General features: G+C 36.7%; 1 protein-coding gene across 5 annotated transcripts in view; it reads left to right on the top strand.

The window, feature by feature from the left end:
- Nucleotides 1-21371, top strand: part of LOC104426634 — a 28873-nt gene that overhangs the window by 6298 nt on the left and 1204 nt on the right. For 3 of the 5 annotated variants that reach the window (XR_005547586.1, XR_005547587.1, XM_039304635.1), the window contains exons 7-19: nt 598-671; nt 2113-2266; nt 2672-2849; nt 8363-8591; nt 8872-9372; nt 10697-10754; nt 11330-11417; nt 12231-12305; nt 12452-12529; nt 12613-12756; nt 20354-20432; nt 20777-20859; nt 20988-21042. Coding sequence is in view for 1 of the 5 variants with exons in the window: in XM_039304635.1 (XP_039160569.1) it covers nt 598-671; nt 2113-2266; nt 2672-2849; nt 8363-8591; nt 8872-9372; nt 10697-10754; nt 11330-11417; nt 12231-12305; nt 12452-12529; nt 12613-12756; nt 20354-20432; nt 20777-20859; nt 20988-21042 (1796 nt within the window). In the remaining 4 variants the exon portion in view is untranslated. Of the gene's footprint in view, nt 1-597; nt 672-2112; nt 2267-2671; nt 2850-3024; nt 3101-8362; nt 8592-8871; nt 9373-10696; nt 10755-11329; nt 11418-12230; nt 12306-12451; nt 12530-12612; nt 12757-20353; nt 20433-20776; nt 20860-20987; nt 21043-21371 lie in introns of those variants that run through there. The other 2 variants (XR_005547588.1, XR_005547589.1) reach the window with 2 other exon arrangements.

Consider the following 21371-nt stretch of genomic DNA (forward strand, 5'->3'; position numbering starts at 1 on the left):
GGTTCTGTCCTTGGGAGTGAATATAACCTAACTATTTTGAAGGAGAATGATGAGTGAATCAATTTTTACATGAATATAACTCAAAAAGGAAAAGGCAATGTGATTCAAAGCTAAAGTGGGCAGTGACTGTGGGTATGAGATTGAAGTCACACTTGGGCCCGTTATTTGGAATTTGCAGATATGTCGGAAGATAAAGGGGATTTTGGTAAAAGTAATATAAGGATTTGCAGATCTTTTTTTTTTTTTTTTTTCTTTTTCAATTCTCAGTACAATCTCACCTCTTTTTTCCTACATATTCCACATTTCCAAACACATTTCCCCACCCCCCCCTTCCACCCTGGGGGGCTCGCCCTGTAAGCCCCCAAAAGGGGCAGTCGTTCCTTTTGTTACATATAAAATAATTCATGCGTGTGCATTTATACTGAATTCAATTTAGTCATGTTTAGATGTTGCTTCCTTTTTTTTCTCCTTTGCCATTGTTCTATTTCAGTCAAGTTTCTCATTTAGCATCCTCCAAATCATCTGTACCTGCTTGATACCTTTTTTATGTGAATACTTAAATCTTTCTCAACCATTCTTCCTCCCTTCTTTTGTCAGAAATGGACATGACATCTGAGATCATTCACTTGGAGAATGCTTATCCGGTTATGGCCAAATTTGAAAGGCTAATGGTAAGGAGAAAAAGAATTTTATTTTGCCCGTGTTTTTGTATCGTCATGTCACAGAAAAAATCTTCATTTTTATGTTTTCTCGTTATGAAAGACATCAAGTCTGCCAATTTCTCCACATATGTGGTAGAATAAATCTTCATTCTTATATCTATTGTTATGTTACTTTGAGATGGTGATTGCATCATTCCTTTTATTTTCTTTATATGCATAATTTATCAGTTATGGTCTATTGGATTATAATCATATAGGGGATTTCTGCAATACCGTGGTTCTATGAATGGAAGAACACTTGTAACCAATTTGACTTCTGATAACCAGTCTTCCAATTTTACTTAAGCCTTGTATATTTTTTTTTGTTAGAATATTTAAATAATAAATCACACCTTTATCTAACAGCTTAAACTTTTAGAGCAATTGGTTGTGATTCTACAAAATCTCATATAGTATTAGAGCTAGAGGTTTTGAGTTCGGATATTTCCAAGTTCCATTTGCCTCTCCAATTAAATTTTCACGCTTAATACTAGGTACAAAAGATCAGACTGAGTGTAAGGGGGAGTGTTAGAGTATACAAATAATAAAATACGCATTCATCTAACAGTTTAAGCTTTTAGAACAGTTGGTTGTGGTCCTACAAAATTTCATGTGATATCAAAGCTAGAGGTTTTGAGTTCAAATCTTTTAGGCCCCTATTTGCCTCCCTAATTACATATTCCCACACTTTAGGCTTAGTCTAAAGACTAACTTACGCGTGAAGGAGAGTATTAGAGTATTTAAATAATAAATCACACCTTCATCTAGTAGCTTAAGCTTTTCAGTGGTCCTGGTCCTGGTGCTGCCAAATCTCACATTTTTCTTACTTTGATCGAGAAATCACTACGAAACAAGATGGGAAGGTTACTCGATTTATCTGGACCTCCTCCCCTTTTGGAGAAATTGGTCATTATCCCATGTTAAGTAACTAACTATGGGTCAAGAAATTTCTTTTCAATGTCTTTAGTAACCACCATCCTATCATTGCTTAGTAATTCTTTTTAAGGATATAGTAACTATGACCCATATTGGCACGGTACAAGAAGTTGTGAATTCACACGGGCTTCTCTTGTCCGATGGTGGAGATGAAGTGTTTAAACATTGGACGGTTAACAATACTGTGGACTTTTTTTTTTTTTTTTTCTGTTATATTATCAAGAACTCAAAGCACTGTAGCAATGGCCTATATTATAGTAGACTGTTAAACAGATGTTACGTCCCATTGCTTAGCACCAGGAAAACTTGCTTGCAAAAGAAATTACTTGGCAGAATATCCACTGTATTTATTTGTACATTGGAAAAAACTTAATTACTTAAGTATATTATACCATGTTGCTTTTCACATTTCGCATTGTTGTATGTTGGGAAATAGGTGGTTATAGCTGATGGTTGTTTGCTTCTTGTCTTCCAGGTTGAGGTAAAACATGGAAGTTTCTGTTGTTTTTATTTAGCTGAGCCTCTTAGTGAGATTAGGGACTCTACATCTCAAGTTAGGAATGATGACTGGAAGGACAGTGTGAATGACCTTCCTCAAGCTCTACCTGATGCCCTTAGCAAACCCAGTGGTAAGCGAAGTTTCTTCACTCCAACCTTTTGCATATATGCACGCAGTAGTAGTTCTGCCTTGGATATGTAATTTTGTAGTTATTATTCTTAAAGAATTCTGTCATATAATTTCTCAATGAACTTGTTTCGGTCTGGAAGAACATTATTTCCTTCATCTGCAATTTTCCTTTTGTTTTAATTATTTGGAAGGTAACGTATTCTGCTGTTGTTATATCTTTACATCTGGAATGTATGTGATGGGGCATATCTACTGTGAATTTATGTGGATGAGTATATGAAAATGATACTCTTATGCAAAGCAAAAGAAAAATTCAGGTTTTGTACCTTTTTAATTGTTTCTGCTTATAGTTCTAGCTATCTTACATGTAGCTGTACTCTTTTAAATCTTTCTATTTTTTTATTAGGTGTAATGCTGAATTCATATGGTGACCAATGTTCCTGGTTACATTTTGGAATGACCGTTAGTTCAGTGCAAGGTCAATGTACAAATCCTGAAAGCTTTGCCAGTTTCCTTGGTTTGCTTGAATCGATTTCGTTCCATGATATGCATGCATCGAACGAGCACACGGTGCCCAACTCAAGGTACTTTTGATTGCTTTGACCATGTCAATGGAATATAAGACTTGTTGTTGCTAAGTAATTGACTTAAGTATTTTTCGGGCCATTGGTGGTCATCACCTGTTTTGCAGTGAGTGCTCTTGTGTGATACGCTATTTCTAGTCACTGGAACTTTAATAGCTATTCTTAATGGTTCCAGGACTTCAATGGTTTAATTAAATGGCCTTGGCATTCTTCATTCCTTTTATACACCAATGGCCATCATTTGTTTTGCAGTGAGTCCTCTTTTATGATGCTGTTATTCTAGACTGTGGCACCTTTATCTTTCATGTGGAATGGTTTCAAGATTTTAAGATAAGGAGTTTTTCTGCCTTTCAGTGTAAAATTATCGGTGTAGTTTGTGAAAGGGAAAAGTGTATCGTATTATTCAATAAAGTTCAATATATACATCAAAATAAGCCTTAAAGGTCCTAAAGAACACTGTACTCTTTATCCTTCTAACACAGTTGCAAATGTGAAGAATGCAATGTGATATGATGAGAAAGATGTAGAACAAAATATAGGGCCTCAATGGTTAGTGGCTATTAAATTGTCATTCCAAGTACTCCAATTGAGCTTCTACTATTGGTCTTGCTTAGTTGAATCAGAGTGGAGGACACATGACTTCTGGTACATTAATATTTATTAGATACAAGTATGTGAGATATGGAAAGTGTTAGAAAGTCGAACCCAAAAGTTTAAGCTCATAGGTGGAGGGAGACCAAATGAATATAAGAGCATTTAAAGATCTGTTGTCAATTGATGTGGGACAATATTTCAACAGCCCCTCTCGCGTGCGAGTCGAATTATGAGTTGCACTTGGAGTTTTGATTACGCACATTCACATGGAATATTTTATCACACCCCTTTGTGTGAGGGATAACTGGTTTTGATATCATGTTAGAAAGTCCAACCTAAAAGCTTAAGCTCATAGGTGAGGGAAACCACATGAATATAAAGAGCATTTTAAGATCCATTGTCAATCGATGTGGAGTAATATTTCAACAAAAGTTTGTATAGGATGATGAAGGAGTTGTTGCATATTTTATGGAAAGTCTATTTGTTTGACTTACCTATGAATGTTCTATCTCTGGTAGTCTCACTTTTCTGTGTAGTTTAGCCTGTTGGTCAATCTAGTCCTTGACATTTTGTTTAGTCAATTAAATACTGAACGTCTTCACTTTTGTCAATCAAGTCCTAAGGTCAACTTTTGCTTTTAGAAAGGGCCATGTGGCAATTGTATAGTTAGGAACACCTGATTTTCTGGCAAAAGGCCATTGACAATGAGATGAGGACTTGATTGACCCAAAATAAAAAACATTTAGGACTGCATTGATCAAAGTAAATCATTTAGGGCTCAATTGACTGACAGACAAGACAATTAAGAATGTTATTGCACTTATCCCATGGCAAAACGATTCCAGGATCTTATTTAATTTTTATAAGTTATTAATCTTTCCTTGCATCAAGAGGTGCCAACCATAGAAGATGAAGGAAACCAACATGTGTCTTAACTGATGACTGTTCAATAACAGAAGTATCAAGCTGGATTTCGTCATACCTCTAGAGTAGGTATGTCATTCTGTTTGTCCTATTAAGTACAAACTGAAGGAGTGAAAGGTACACTTTCTCGAGGAATTCTTCTTTTCCCTTGATAAACAGAAAGGGGCCTGAATGTACTACGTTTTTAGCTTGTATAGGCAGTCTCAAAGTATAAAATTTGCTAAAGTTTCACAAGAAGTGCTTTGCCACTTTACAGTAATGAGCAACAATTCCGCTCTTGGTAATTACTCAGAAACTGGTGGAATTTCTGAACTAGCTTCAGTTGATGGTAATCTCATGTTCACTGAGAACCTCCCTCCATGGTGCCATGAATAACTTAAGGGAAGGTCGTGAATTTCCTTGGTGAAGGGGCAGCTTTCCAGCTAATGACTAGAGTGACCGAGAGGCCAGTTTTAAGATATAAGGCTCTGGAAGTGGGTCAGTCATGTCGCATCTTCTCATACCGTCTTCCCTGCATTGTTGCGCTAGGGGTACTATATAGCATGTCAAGCATGATTGATCTCAGCAAATAATTTGGTCACTTCTTTACGAAAAGTTCCATTGCCTGCCATGAAGAAAATGCCTAGTGAAGTTTCCCTTCATTGGTCCATCTTCCCCGTGGTGATATATATCTGTCACAGGCTACAACCCTCCATTTATTCCGACATATAGTAATAAAAGTGGGTAGGATGGAGCTTTGTGTGGAGCCACATCATCACAAAACTCCATTCTCTCCCAATCGGGCCACTAGTTTTTACGTTAATTACAACCCACTAACATTACTATTTATTGCACAAAAAAGACAAAAATGCTAATTTATTCCTCTTAATTTAATATTAACTTTTCACATTAATTTGTGTAACTTAATAATCAGGAGATAATCTGATATCATAGTAGTGAATAAAGATAATATTTCCATTGCTTGATGTGTTCGGTTTTTTCACATGCATAGATGAATATACTTGGATCGGTGTATGATTTTTTCACTATATATTAGATATATAGATTTATACTTTCTTCAAGTTATTAATTATGTATTGGCACAAAATGCTTTACTAGAAAGAAATTATACATGTCTACACTATTGAAATTCATATATGTATATGTAGTATTAGAAAAGAATCGCAAAATTTTAAGTAAGTTGTAATTAGGTTTGAATATTCTTTTTAATCTATAAATTTAATTGGCATTACATTGGTTGTGGGAAAGTGTCATCTTACGTAAAACTTAAATAATTAGATCTACATAAGTTATTCTTCACATATAAATAGTCTGTGTTGATCCAACTTTTACTTGCTCTAGGGCACTCATTCCCATAAATAAAATCCATACAGAAAATTCAGTCACATTAGAATAGACAGAATCTTACATATAATGAAAATAGTGTTAAAGTAATTTATATTCTATAACTGTTATTGATATGCTTTATCAAAATATTACTTAAATTAATTGTTTGGTTGATAGTTATGTATTGTTTATGAATTACATGAGACATGTATTTTGTGTTTTATGACCACAGTAAATCGTAAAAATTGAAATTTGTGTTAAGCTAATCTTCAAATTCTTGCAAAGCATGGATCTTCAACTAGTTCACCTAAATTCCCTCTAAGATGGATAGGCACCTTGTGTTTGATCCCTGAATGCAATCTGATGCGGGAGCATCATGGCAATGAGGAGACGATATCTTGGATGAAGTTTAAGAAGAAAGACTCATTCAGCTGAGTCAAAGGTTTCTAATTTCAATTTAGATTTTACTTTGAGTAGAATCCTAAGTTGACTAGGTTTCCTAGTTTAATATTTCCAAATTTTAAGGTTTCCTAGTTAATCTTTCCTAGTATAATGTCCTAGTCCCTGTATAAATAAGAGGTGCTTTCTCAGTTGTAAGCATGCAGATTTGTGAGTCGATAATACACAAGAATATCTCTTGAGTGAGTAATTCTTTCTGTTCTTTATCCAATTCACTCTGGTGGCGAACCTTGAAAGTCCTTTGATTCTTTATCCAATTTGTTGGTGTACAACCTTCAAGTTCTTTGTCCTTGTCCTTTGGAGTATTCTTTTATACCTTTGGTGGTGAACTGTTTTATCCCAAAGTACCTTTTTTGCTAACACATCAAACGTTTTCTTTCTGTCTAATTCATTCCGCATTCTCACCCAATCTCACCACGCATCTCAGTCTAGTTCATGAGAATTTGACAACATCCTACTTAATCTGAGGATATTACAAATGTCCCTTATGACTACTCGAATCTCCTTGTACCTTTTCGTCTTGTATCCCCAGGGGAAAGAGAGGAAGAGTAGAGAGATGAATGGTGGTGAGGTGCTTTTGATTTGTGCTTGTTTATTGCCTAGACAAGGGTATTTCTTTCCAACCCACAGTAGGCCTGTCGTTCTTGACTGCCCCTGCATGGTTATAGATACAAGTTGGGATTAAGACATGAACACCGGTAAGCTTATGCTACAATTGTATTTTAAACATATAGCGAAAAATGAGTTTACACAAAACATACACAGCTCAAAATCTACTTGATTATAAATTTTATGAATATAATTTATAAATAATGGCTTGAATGGAACTTATAATGACTTTTTGCTGTCCTGTCACTGGAGTTAAAAGTGAAAATATGATGGGATACGATAAATTTTCCCCCCATTAAACATCATCCTTCAGGGTGTAGCCTTGTGGGGTTTAGGCAACTCTAGCAAGTCTACCCTGCACCATGTCTGAAGTGGCAAAGTCTTTAATCCCTTTCTGAAATAATAAACTCACTCACAGTCAAAACATGTAAGTTCAGGTGCAGAAATTTTCTTGAAACAAAAGCAGAGACAGCGTCAAAGCAGAATTTGCTCCACGTCAGTGTTAGATAATTTTATTGTTTACAGATCTACATATCTTGTATTACAACTGGTAGAATATTTAAATATCAAATCCTGCCTTCTTAATAGCTTAATCCTTTAGAACAATTTGTAGTGGTTCCACAAAATTTCACATGGTATTAGACTAGGAAATCCTGAGATCAAATTTTTCCAGGTGTCTATTTGCCTTCCCTATTTTGTATATAGCCACGCTTCTGTCTTGGACTTAAGTTTAGCTTATGCATGAGGGGGAATATTATAATAAATAAATATTAAACCACTTCTTCATTTATTAGCTTAAGCTTTTAGAATAGTTGGTAGTGGTTCAACAAAATTTTGCAATAACCATCACATTAGGCCAGTTGGCTGAATTGGTTAATTGCCCTTTGAAATGATGCCTTCATCCATATAATCAAAGTAATGACCGGGCAGTACTTTTTTAAGACCACAAGAAAGATGAAAGGAATTAGAAGAAATTTCCATTTTGTCTAGCTCGCACTGTGGCACATCTTTTTTAACAAATTGCATTAGATATTTCATTGCAGATGGTTTTATTTCTTTCTAATATCCACTTAAAAAAGATGCAATCTCTCTCTATCTCTCTAGCTATATAACTTATATTCTGAAGTTGATGCAAATTCTATCGTTAAGTTCATATATTATAGATACATCCAATCATGGCAGTGCTTAAAAATGATGAAGTTACTTTCTGGAACTCTTTCAAGCATCCTCGCTTAGGTTTTTTAACTTTTAGAAATAGCCCGAGAAGCATTGTTTCGATCTTCTCTAGATCTTTCTGTTTCCTAAATCAGATTTATAGGTCAGTAAGAGCTTCATTTAAGTTCCTGGGCACCATTTCAAAAACACGGTTGGCACGAAAATTAATTTAGTGAATCTTGTAGCATAACACGGGATCTGGAAATAGCTTCTAGTTCTGGCAAAATCTGCATGAGTTTATTCGTGTCATGCATGGGTGACAAGATTGCTAGCCATCAAGCATCATCCTTTTCCCTGATTGAAGGCCTTCCTTGTGACGATAATGGTCCTTATTACCTCTGAAACTAATTATTTGGAGCAAATTCTGATATGTTTTCACAATGTAGGTATGTCCTTGAGAAGAGGTTTGGGCGAGGAGCATTTGGTGAAGTATGGTTGGCTTTTCACTGGAATTGCTGCGAAGAAAGCAATTCCTCTGACTGGAGTCAGAAATTGAAGAATGTTTCCTCTGATGCTAAGCTGTCTGGATCATCTAGCAGACACTTATTAAACAGTTCATCAACTCACAACTGCAGCTCTGCTGCCGATAACTTGTTCGTTTTAAAGCGCATAATGGTAATGATTTTTGCCTGCAGTCAAAGTTTTACTTTACAATTAAAAGATGACTTTTTATTTCAGAATGAAGCTTTGCACATGGTACTCCAAGTTTCCTTTGAGTTGACATAGCAATTCACTTGATTTTAGATTAATATAATATAATATCAATGATGATGGACATTTGGATATTTTCAATGTATTGGACACAAAGAGACTTTGATATGTGATTTTAAAGTGAGACTTTAAGAGACAACTACATTGTTGAGTTCTATATAGTTATCCTTTGATTCCTGAGCAGGTAGAGAAAGGCCTTGCCATATACTTAAGTGGACTGCGGGAGAAGTATTTTGGTGAAGTCTTTCTCAATGCATCTAAGTCCCTTGAAGACATTTCAAGTGGAGCAGAGGACATTATTACCAAAGAATCAAAGTCAAGATTTTATAAAACGTCAGAACTTGTTAAATCAACTACTCATAAGACCCAGAAATCAAGGCCCTTTGTTAGTATTTTGCCAAACAGATTTAGTCAGAGAAAGGACTTCTATGAAGAAGGATTGGACCATATTGCTAGATACGTAGAGTCATTTGAGTCACGCTCCAACGATATGTGGCTTGTGTTCCGCCACGAAGGTGTTTCTTTGTCAAAGCTTCTCTACACTGTTGAAGAAGTAGATGAGAAAGGCGACGATGGGATTGAAGGCAGAAAACATGCTCAGGTATTGCGTCCATCGAAATGGTGGCACTGGTTGAAAACTACAGAAGCAGGACAAAAGGAAATGTGCAACCTTATATGGCAATTGGTACGCCTGACTTAAACTCTTTGTGCATCCATAGTCAGCCGTTGGTCAGTGGGTCAACCTCTGTTTGGACCTGCAATGCTGTAGATATAGTGCTGCAGTTACTTAGCTAGAGTATCGAGGCACATCATCCCTCTTGACTATACCAATGCAAGATCAATCTGCTAATAGCTAAAGCTTTTTACCATGATTCGGTCTTGAGAAATTTATGGAAGAAAGAAATTGGAATTTAGATTAAGTCACATTCACACCCTTATTCAGAAGCCACTTGTCTGATTCTCCAAAAGTATAATGCCCAAATTGCTCAAGTGTAATGCAGCTCTGTTCTTGGTGAAAATATATGTAGAGTCAATTGCATTCACCTAAGACCAGCCTCCAACTGCAGGTCTGCATTTAAGATCTGAACTCTCGGTTGGAAAGTTGTCAAAATAGGGAGTGCACAATTATTAGTAGTCTGCCATATGTATATAATTTCCCTGTAATATTCTGAGGTAGTTAATCATAATGACATTGGTTCTTGCATCAGTTCTGGTATAAACAGTTAAAACATCTTGCAGAAATTACAGAAGGCTGAATGGCCCATCAGTTGATTGATATGTCTGAGTGGTTTTCATTGATATGATTAGATTGACGCATTTCTTTGAAGTTCATTGTGATCTAGCACTTCTAAGTTGGACCAAAGAGTTACTTCTTGAAAATATGAACCATTTTTGAAGCTAAAGGATTTTGACAGTTAAGTGACTGCCTCAGATCTTCTGGAAATTTGCTTTCATGTGCATGCTCTTTTAGAATACAAGCATATTCTTTGTGAGTTGACTGCTTTATGGTCTCCAGATCCTATAAGATGTGTTATCGTTCATGATAATCAATGTTGAAAATAATAAGCCATATAATTGCTACTTCATGACAATTGTCATTTACCTTATTTAATCGACTGGCATTACTTGCATGAAGGTAGACAACTGTCCACGAGCCATATCACCCGGAACTTGCCTTATGCTTTTTTTATTGGGTCTTACAGATTATATTTTTATATCATTCAAGAAATCAGGATATCATGATCCACCTTGACTTGAAGTTTACCAAATATCTGTATGTATGCAAGATATAACAGAAGTTGTAATTGGGGTTCTGATTCTTTGGTTGTAGAGGGTTACTTACATGGGCGGGTCATTTCAATCACGGACTTTTTTTAGGCCCAAAAAAAATCCAGAAACTTCAGCTCATTTTAACAGTCCCCATGATTTGTTATATTCTTTCCTTGGGATAGCACTGGTTGTTGCTTTTGAAATGCATTACTGAAAGATCTTTTCTTTTCGATGCTCAGTTGTTGGCGCTCAAAGCCTGCCATGACCGTAATATCACTCACAGGGATATTAAACCCGGTAAGGATATACGATCTGTTACAATATATAAACTATCTAGTAAAATGGCAAGAAAATAATATTGGCCGTAATCATATCATCTTCTTTGTGCCACCAATGTGCTTCATTTATAATGAAACAAGTAAAATGATAACAATATGTTGGTTGTTGAAGCAGTTCATTAACCAGCTGTAACAATTTCTTGTTGATTGCTTCTTTGTCATGCATAGGCTCTAGGAAACTTAATAAAGAAACACCATTTCTTCTTAAACATAGGAGTTGGTTGTCGCATAATTATCATCTTAACATGACCATGGCCTTATCTTGCACTTGTTAAATTTGCTTCATGAAAATCTGAGTCAAGTCGGTAGTGTTATAATCTCAAAACCAATCTATTCATTTTTTTTCCAGTACAAGAGTTGCTTAGCTTATGAATACTTATAGGAGCGCGTTCTTGGGTGCAACAATCCTTCTCATGATTCCTAGCGGGAGAATACTTCTTACGATAGCTTTAGTTAGTAGGGAGATACATGACTTCAGATCATGGTTATACAATGGATTGATATTTGGCTCTTTTTTTCTTTTTCTTTTTGTAGAGAACATGGTGATATGCTTTGAGGATCAGGAAACTGGGAGATGTCTGAGAGGAACTCCAAATGGAGACAAGAATTATAACGGCAAAATGTATTCTGAACTTTTTTTTGTTAAGGAAATCTGCCGCTAATTTTTCTGGTGTTATTGATTATTTGATTGTTTAAAATTCAGCATTGGACTATGCAGGCATTAGATTTTCTCTCTTCTTACAGCTGCTTCAAGCTCTTAGATCTGCTAATGTATATATCTCTGAATGATCAATTTGAAAACCATGCATTCAATGGCGTGGAGTCGACTTGTAGGCCTTAACAAAGATTTTGCCATTCCATTTCTCAATGCGTCCCTTTTTGTCCTTTTTGGTTCCTCTGTCACATATTTGGCTGCTATTGATAAATTATGCATTCCTGGCTTGTGAGAGCATTAACACCTGAAATATCAGTTTTTAATTTCAGGTATAAAATATGCCTAACTACTGGTGGATGGATAGATTAGTTGGATCTTAATATTGACAACGCTGTAATCATTTTGCATGTTTAACTTTATACTTCTTTCCCGTATGCATCCTTCCAGCTACTGCTTCCTAGGTATTCTAGTAGTCATCGAATTTTCAACAAAATCTGTTGATCCTCTTACAAATCCTTTTCTATTCTTGGTTCTTCTTGAAGTCAATTAATTTGGCTCTTGTAATATCTAACTTCTGGATAAAAGGAATTTTCCTTCTTCCAAGGGTTAGACCAGCTATGTGTTCTGCTATTTACCGAAACTTATGTTACTTGGAGTGAGGCATCGAGCTGCAGTTTAAATGCTTATGTGGGAACAATTTTTTTTATTTTTTTTTTCACAACTCTGCCTTTTTCTATATGTCATGACATTGTTGTTGATGCTTTTGTAATCCTGTGTCAGGCGCATTATTGACTTTGGGAGTGCAATAAATCAATTCACTCTGAAGCATCTGTATGGATCTGCTGGCCCTTCAAGGTATTGCATCATTAAAAGGAACTGAACTTCTTGTAACATTCAGAGAAAGAGCTTTATTTGTTGTAGGGCTGCTGAACTATCCTCTATAAAGTCGTCATCTCTTCATGTGATTTTCATTCCCTTTTATGTATTTGATGCTCCTCCAGAGCTGAACAAACTACAGAATATACTCCTCCTGAAGCCTTGCTAAATGAAACATGGTATCATGGACCAACTGCTGTGAAGTGAGCATTCCTTTAGCTTGAAGATTGTTGTTTTCTCTGTAGAGACAAATATTTGTTAATCTCCAATACTGTGTTGATAACAGGTATGATATGTGGAGTGTTGGTGTGGTCATGTTAGAGTTAATACTAGGGTCACCGGATGTTTTTCAAATAAGTGCTTTAACCCGTACTCTTTTGGATCAACATCTTGAGGGATGGAGTGAAGATTTAAAGCAGTTGGCATATAGGTAAGTTTGCACCTTACTTCATGTATTTTGTTTTTTTTAAGCATTTTAAATGTGCAATTGCTCTCATAAATATATAACTCATAAAATAATTTGTTTGGTCAATAGAAACAGAATGCTTGGAGAGAAATTACCAAATTAATCCTACATCTATTATGCTGCTGCCTATTTGGTCCTTAAACTTTGCATATTTACTCCTAGTTTTTTGATGATTTTTTAATGTGGTCATTCCCGGATATATGCTGACCTAGAGGTCTAGTTAGTGCCGGCCATCTTATGTGTCTAGCTGGCCTCTGACAGGGACTAATGCTGATAGAAACATTGCCCTTTTTCTTGGATGAAAATGGCGCCTTTTCATTAGAAGAATAAAAAAAAAAAAAAACCGAAGCCCTCTCTTCCCCTAATTCGCAATCCCAAATTTTCATGGATGAACACCCTAATTTCTCTCCCATTTCCCTTAAATTGACCCTAATTCCCATCTCTGTCAAATCTAATTCCCTCAAAGGACCCTAATTGATTCCCTCATGTCGCCGAGGTTGTCGTCCATCATAATCCCCAATTTTCCCAAATAGTAGAGACCCAATTTGCCCGTAATTTGCATCTGAATCCCCATTCCCTCCATTCGGACTCTAATTCCATCACATTTCATTCGACTTCGAGATTATGCAACAAAAATGACAGTGTGGTGGTTCCGATCTGCATGTGTCATTGGGAGTCTTCAATTTTTTACAATAAGGCAGAGAAAAGTCTAGATTCTTGACTAATGATGATGGTGATGACGAAGAGATTGTAGAAGTATGGAGAAATATTAGGGACTCCCCACAGGAAGGCGATAAAGGATCGAACTACAGGGGAACCATTTGTGGGAATTGTATTTTACTTATTATTTATAGGAAAATCATCTAATCCCAATTATATGATTTGGATAATGAAGTTGTTGCTGAAGCTGGTTACCACACAAACTACTATGAAGCAAATGGGAATTACAATTTAGGGTCTCATGTAGGACAAGAAGATGACGATGTTACAAGAAGGAGAAGTAGATTTTCAATGTTTGATCCTGATTATGCATTGTCTGTGTTTACTATGTCTATGATTTTTGATAATATCAGACGATTTAGGATGCTCTCATAAAGTATTCAGTAACTTAGCTTAAAGAGATAAGATTTACAAAGAATGAAAAAAATGTGTCAAAGCAACATGTGTTCATGAAAATTGTCCTTGGAAGATTGCTAGATCTTTTGACGGTAGAATTGGATTATTCCACGCGAAAACCTATCACGAAAAACGTATTGATAGCATTAGCTTAAAAAATAAGAGGGTCACAGGTTCTTGGTTGGCAGATCACTTTCTTGATACAATTAGAGCATTGCCAACTACTAAAAACTGTTGCTGTCAAGGAACTTATCAAGAAGCAATTGGACTTAGATTTAATTATGACTCGGTGTATGAAATCTAAGCCATATGCCTTTCAATTTTTGATGGAATGTTATAGGATGGACCGTGCACAGCTAGGGCAAATCATCTTATATCCAGTGTCACCATTCCATGTCATCTAGCAGTGAGTCCCAGCAAGTCTATTTATCTTCCAACTTTTTCACTATTCTTGGACTGTAGTCCTTTTTCCACCTAGCTCATCCGTTCCTTTGAATATGCTCCCTTATCATAATCATTATCCTCATTTCCTCTTAATACTCTTAATGAACTTGCACTTGGCATCTATTATTCTTCTATTGAATGCTTTGTATAAGTTGTCTGCCGTGTCCCATTTCACATTAGTGGTGAAGCGTTGCACCTGTGCTTTGGCTCTATTTGAACTAAGCTATGATATGCAGCAGGATTGATTTTCTTCAATGCCTGAGAGTGTTCCTCATACTCCACAATAATACTCCCCTTAACACACTGCTTCTTGCCCCCAATTGTCATAGATGTTTCTGACGCATCCTATGCTCAACTTGAGGCAACAACTGCTTCTTGCCCCCAATTGTCATAGATGTTTTTGACGCATCCTATGCTCAACTTGAGGCAACAACTCAGCCACAACATCCTTTGCGTCATCCCACGATTATGCATACTTCATCCTGTAGTTTCCCACAAAAGTTGAAAGGCAACCAGCTTGACTTTCATACATTGAGTCACAATTACATCTGAGCCCAACTGCTTCTTGACATGCCCATTGAAAGATATAGTTTTATTAGTTGGCATTGCTCTGATTGTGCCAAGAAAGTGATTTGCCGATGAAGTACCAATGACCCTCTTATTTGTTAAGCAAATGCTGCCGATATGCTCTTTGTGATAGGTCTTCGTATGGAATTATCCAATTTTAGCATCAAAAGATCCAGAAATCTTCCAAGACACTTTTCATGACCATATTATGCTCTAACTCATTTTATTTTCATTCTTTGTATATCTTATCTCTAAGCTTGGCTGCTAATTGTCTACTATTATCAAACACCATAGACACAGTAAACACAGAATGCATAATTAGGATCCTACCTTAGAAATTTGCTTCTTCTTCTTCTTCTTCTTCTTGTAACATCGTCATCTTCTTAACCTATATCTGACCTTAAACTGTAATTTGCATTTGCTTTACGATAGTCTGTTTGGTAACTAGCTTTAGCGAAACTTAATTATCCACATCAAGTCATTGGTGATTAATGATTCCCCTACAAATGGTTGGGATGGTATAAACATGTTGGAATGTATTAGGAAATCTTCTAGAATTTCTCCCTGATTATATTACGTGATTATATTACGTGATATTATGTGATTTGTTTTTTATTCTGATTGCTGTAAATTAGATATTGATAGATATTAGAGGCAACTTAGGATCTTTATCTATATAGGTTTCTTACCTAATTTAGATTCTCTGTTCATGTATTTATACTCATTGTAATCACTCTATGGGAGATAAGAAAACAGATTCTTTTCTTCATGGTATCGAGCCCAAAGGTCCTTCATCTATTCACCTCGAGTACTTTTTTTTTTTTTTTTTTCTTTCGTTCGATCACTATGTCGGACGAATCATCAACCACCCAATCTAACCCTCCATCACTTCTTACAAAATCCACCGAAGCTCATCCCATTCAGATCACTTCCATAAAGCTGAATGGTGATAATTTTTTCGGTGGTCTCAATCCGTTCGAATGTATATACGGGGTAGAGGAAAAAGTGGCTATCGACCGGAGATAATGCAGAACCAGCGACAGATGACCCCACTTGGGCTGTGCAGGATGCAGAGAATTCAGCGATTATGACGTGGCTGACCAACTCCATGGAAGAAGATATTGGTGCAAATTATCTCGGGCTATTATACCGCAAAGGAACTGGGATGCGGTGTGTGAGATGTATTCAGATTTGGGTAATCAATCTCAAATCTACGAGTTAACCTTGAAGCTAGGGAAGATGCGACAAGGAGAGGAAACTGTCACAAAATACTTTCACTCCTTGAAACGTTTGTGGCAGGAATTGGATGTATTCAATGATCATGAATGGATGTGTATTGAAGATGGTAATCGATACGGGAAAATTGTAGAAGCAAAACGTATTTATGCTTTCCTAGCGGGGCTTAGAGATGAGTTTGATGAAGTACGGGGCAGAATACTTGGGAAGCAGCCTCTTCCACCTATTGGAGAGGTCTTCTCGAGGTTCGGAGAGAAGAAAGTAGACGGGGAATAATGCTGGGCAAGTCGGCTACCGGCGGAAAGGATGGATCATTGGAAGGTTCAGCATTAACTATATTTGAAGACAAGAAGGGCCATGTTCCTACAACAATAGTTTCCGAGGCAAATATAAGCAAGATCCCCATTAACTTGCGAAGATCGGATGGGAAACCTCGTATTTGGTGTGATTTTTGCAACAAACCCCGTCATACACGGGAGACCTGTTGGAGGATTCATGGCCGTCCAGCTTCTACAACTAGTGAAGCAAGGAGACCAACTTCATTTAGCCGTGATAATAAGTCTTCTCAGCGTATGCCTCCTACAGCTAATGAGGCCACTGCATTCTCTTTCAGCAAAGAACAACTAAACCATCTTCTAATATCTATCAATATCTAATTTACAGCAATCAGAATAAAAAACAAATCACATAATATCACGTAATATAATCACGTAATATAATCAGGGAGAAATTCTAGAAGATTTCCTAATACATTCCAACACTCCCCCTCAAGCTGGCTTGAAGATGTCTTCCATAGACAGCTTGTTCACTAGACGAATGAATTGCCTTCTATGTAATCCCTTGGTCAGAATGTCGCTAGCCTGATCATCACTTGAAATATACGGCATACAAATTAGTCCGCTATCAAGTTTTTCTTTGATGAAGTGTTTATCAACTTCCACATGCTTTGTCCGTTCATGTAACACGGGATTATGAGCAATTGCGATTGCTGCCTTATTGTCGCAATATACTTTCATTGGTATGGAACTTGGAATTTGTAGTTCATCTAAGATACCTTTAATCCACATAACTTCGCATACACCATGTGCTACTTTTGATCGAAATTCAGCTTCAGCACTACTTCTTGCCACCACACTCGCTTTTTACTCTTCCAAGTGACTAAATTACCACCAACAAACGTGCGGTAGCTGAAGTAGATCTCCTATCCATAGTACTTCCAGCCCAATCTGCATCGTGAACACCTCAATTTCCAGATGTCCATGTTTTTCAAACATTAGACCCTTACAGGACTTCCCTTCAAGTAGCGTAAAATTCTATATACCGCTTCAAAATGCCTTGGCCCCGGTGAGTGCATGAACTGACTCACCATACTTACAGCAAACGATATATCGGGTCGAGTATGAGATAAGTAAATAAGTCGACCAACAAGCCTTTGATACCTTTCTCGGTCTATTACTTCTTCAGCCTTGGCAAGTTCAAGCTTCATATTTGGTTCCACGGGGGTCTCTGCTGCTTTACATCCTAATAGACCTGTCTCTTTAAGCAGATCAAGAACATATTTGCGTTGGTTTATAAAAATGCCCTTTTTGGATCTCGCAAATTCTATTCCAAGAAAATATTTCAAGGCACCCAAATCCTTAACTTCAAACTCCTCAGCCAACTTCCCTTGCAAGCTTTTCAACTCAACTTTGTTATCACCAGTTAATATTATATCATCAACATAGACGATTAGAATTGCACGCTTACCTTCCTTTGAGTGTTTATAGAATAGAGTGTGGTCTCCTTGACTTTGGTGATAGCCAAATCTTTTAACCACCTTCCCGAATCGTTCAAACCACGCTCTTGGAGATTGTTTAAGTCCATACAACGACTTTTTAATCTGCAAACTTTGCCTTCAGTTTCTGCAAAACCTGGTGGTAAACTCATAAACACTTCTTCCTCCAAGTCACCATTCAAGAATGCATTCTTCACGTCTAACTGATGTAAGGGCCAATCAAATGTAGCAGCCAAAGATAGTAAAATTCGAACAGAATTTATCTTGGCAATCGGGGCAAAAGTCTCCGATAGTCTACTCCATAAGTCTGAGTGAACCCCTTTGCCACTAACCTTGCTTTATACCGCTCAACACTCCCATCGGGTTTACATTTTACAGTAAATACCCATTTACAGCCAACGATCTTTTTTTCTTCTGGTGTATCAACCAACTCCCATGTGCCATTCTTCTTAAGTGCAAGCATTTCATCCTCAACAGCCATCTTCCACTTTGGATCCTTCAAAGCTTCATGGATATTTCTAGGAATAGATATGTGAGACAGATTTGACACAAATGCTCTATGATGATGAGATAACTTTTGGAATGACACATGTTTTGATATAGGATGCTTAGTACATGATCTAACTCCTTTTCTAAGAGCTATAGGCATATCAAGATTAGAAGCATTAGTATCAGAATTTAAGATAGGAATGGAGGGAAAAAGAGTACTACTAGGATCACCTGATGACGAAGGCAAGAGATCATCTCTCGGGGTTGTAAATTAGGATCTTTATCTATATAGGTTTCTTACCTAATTTAGATTCTCTGTTCATGTATTTATACTCATTGTAATCACTCTATGAGAGATAAGAAAACAGATTCTTTTCTTCAAAACACACAAATGATTTCCTTATAATTCGATCCTTTGTGGCATTCTTGCGGAAGTCCCTAATTTTCTTTCTTCCTTCTACGAGCTCTTCATCATCATTAGTCAAGAATCTTGCATCAGTTGGGAAGTAATCTCTGTCTTCATTTCTGAACCAATTTCCATATTACTTACCCCTAAATCTAAATGATCCAATATACATTCAACATCCTCTAAGCTGGCATCCTTATCACCACCCTCATGCTGAACCACTATCTCTTTACCTAAACCAGCATAATCACCCTCATGCGAAAGCTGAAGCTCACCCTCACAAGCGCCCTCACCCATACCTACCTCATCCTCTGAAATTTTTTCTCCATATACCTCAACAAACCTATAATGAAAACAAAGATCAATAACACTGTTATCATCAAACACGTATCTCAACTCATCATATAGAGATTTCGCAGGTATCTTAAAATAAACCTTTTCAAATTTTCAATTTCCCTCATTCTTGATGTTTATGATAAACCTTCGATAGCTCATTGAACTGATATATACTTGTATTAAATCTATCTACTCTCGACATATTCAAACATTCGGTGACGGACAAATTTTCTCCAGTTGAAAATGCAGACCAGTACTGACTTGTTCTTCATATTGACCCTACACAAAAAGGCTACTTATATTATAAACAGACACATGATGGAGGGACCAACAACAGCACAGGCAAAGAAATCAAGCCAAACAGATTATATAAAATGACAAGAACAACACACTCAGTTCAAGACCATAACGACAAAATACCTTTCGACTGTTCTCTGTTTTTTTGTAAAAAACTGAAGACTTCTGACACCACAAACAGATTGGGAATGCCACGTTTTGTCATTTTCGCTGCAGAATCTTGAGGGAAATTTGATGGAATTAGGGTTCGAATTGAGCGAATGAGGATTCTGATGGAAACTATGAGCAAATCGAGTCTAGGGCAAAATGGGGAGTCGATTAGGGCCAATTGGTGGGATTGGAGAGAGAAATTAGGGTCCATCCATAGGAATTTGTAGTTGTGAACTGGGGGAAAAGAGGGCGGGCTTCCTTTTTTTTTTTTTTTTTTTTAATAACAGCGTCATTTCTATTACCGATGGTCCATGTCAAATGCCTGTGGTCAGACACGTGGGATGGCCAACTTGGCTAGACCTTCAAGTGGACATTTTTTTTGCCTAAATTGACCAGAAAGACTAAACTGAAAATATATCAAAAGATTTAGGACTAAATTGGTAAAATTGGACAACTTAGAACTGAATTGGCGGCTGTAGGTTTAGGATTGATTTAATAATTTTCCTAAATGTTGGGATTGTGTCTCCATAAAAATGCATGTATAGCTTGCATCTCATTTATATGCAATGAAAGGATTGTGGAACAGATAGATTGAGATGGTTGTTGACTGTTGAGTGCCCAATGCTTGGCACATTCTAAAGTTAATAAAGAACCAACTGAAATATCATCCTTTGCTAAAGTCTTGTGCCGTGATGTGTTTAGAGATATTTTCTAAAGATTGGTTCTTTTTTCTGTGCATGTGTCAGACTTAGATCGTTTATGGAGATGTGCATCTTGATCCCCGGTAGTTCCTTGAAACATCGATTTGGTGGTGCAATGTACCAGGTAATCTCCAACACTCTGATTTTGACAAGTCTAGACATTAGAGTTTCTTTTGCACAACCTGCCGTTCTTTGAGAGAGATATACTCTTTTACCTAATATATATTTTTTTCAAATTTGCTGGAAAAAGTCACTTGTCTCGAAGTTTAATTCATTTAACTTTAGTCCCCGAACTTCCTAATGAATGTGTAAAGAAAACGCTGAACTTTTAATATGATTTCAAATTAATGTCCCAACTAGGGTGATCTCCACTGTTTCGTTATTATTTGTGAGTTACTATATATTGGCACTTCTTGGTGGTTTTTATGTCAAAGAATATTATCATTCATTTCCTACTTCGAGATGCAGAGTGGAGTTTCACCGGCTTCTTGGAAATGTTCGGAAGAGTTTTTCTCACATCAAATAAAGAGCAGAGATCCTCTTAAGATTGGGTATGTTTCCTGATATCTTCAATAGGTCATGTATGCTTTCAAAGTCTCGTTGCCATTGTGTGAGGCTCCCTTGTTCTTTTTCAAGTCATGCTAGATCATGACAGCATTTACTTCCAAAAATATTGCAGCTTTTCAGATGTTTGGGCTCTGCGGTTGGTCCGCCATCTCTTACTGTGGGATCCAGTAAGTTTTTCATTGTGCAAATGACTATCTTAATGATTTCCTCTCGAAGAATGTTTTGCTTGCCAGGGACTTGTGGATTCTGCATACAAAAGATGGCTTTCGCTTGGATACAACCTAAAATCCAATTTTAAGAAATATATAATATCCAAATGAATGCTCATAGCATTTTTCTTCTCAAGGATATGGTGGTGTGTATTCTGTAAATAAGGAGAATTCACATTGGTTACAATGGGTTGAATCAGCTGAGAAACTTGAAAGACTCCCTGGAAAAGTTGCCTGAAGTCTCATAGGCATACAGAATCCCAGATATTTGCAAGTATCCCGTACCA

The sequence above is a fragment of the Eucalyptus grandis genome, chromosome 11 (assembly GCF_016545825.1).
Source record: "Eucalyptus grandis isolate ANBG69807.140 chromosome 11, ASM1654582v1, whole genome shotgun sequence".
Lineage (NCBI taxonomy): Eukaryota > Viridiplantae > Streptophyta > Magnoliopsida > Myrtales > Myrtaceae > Eucalyptus > Eucalyptus grandis.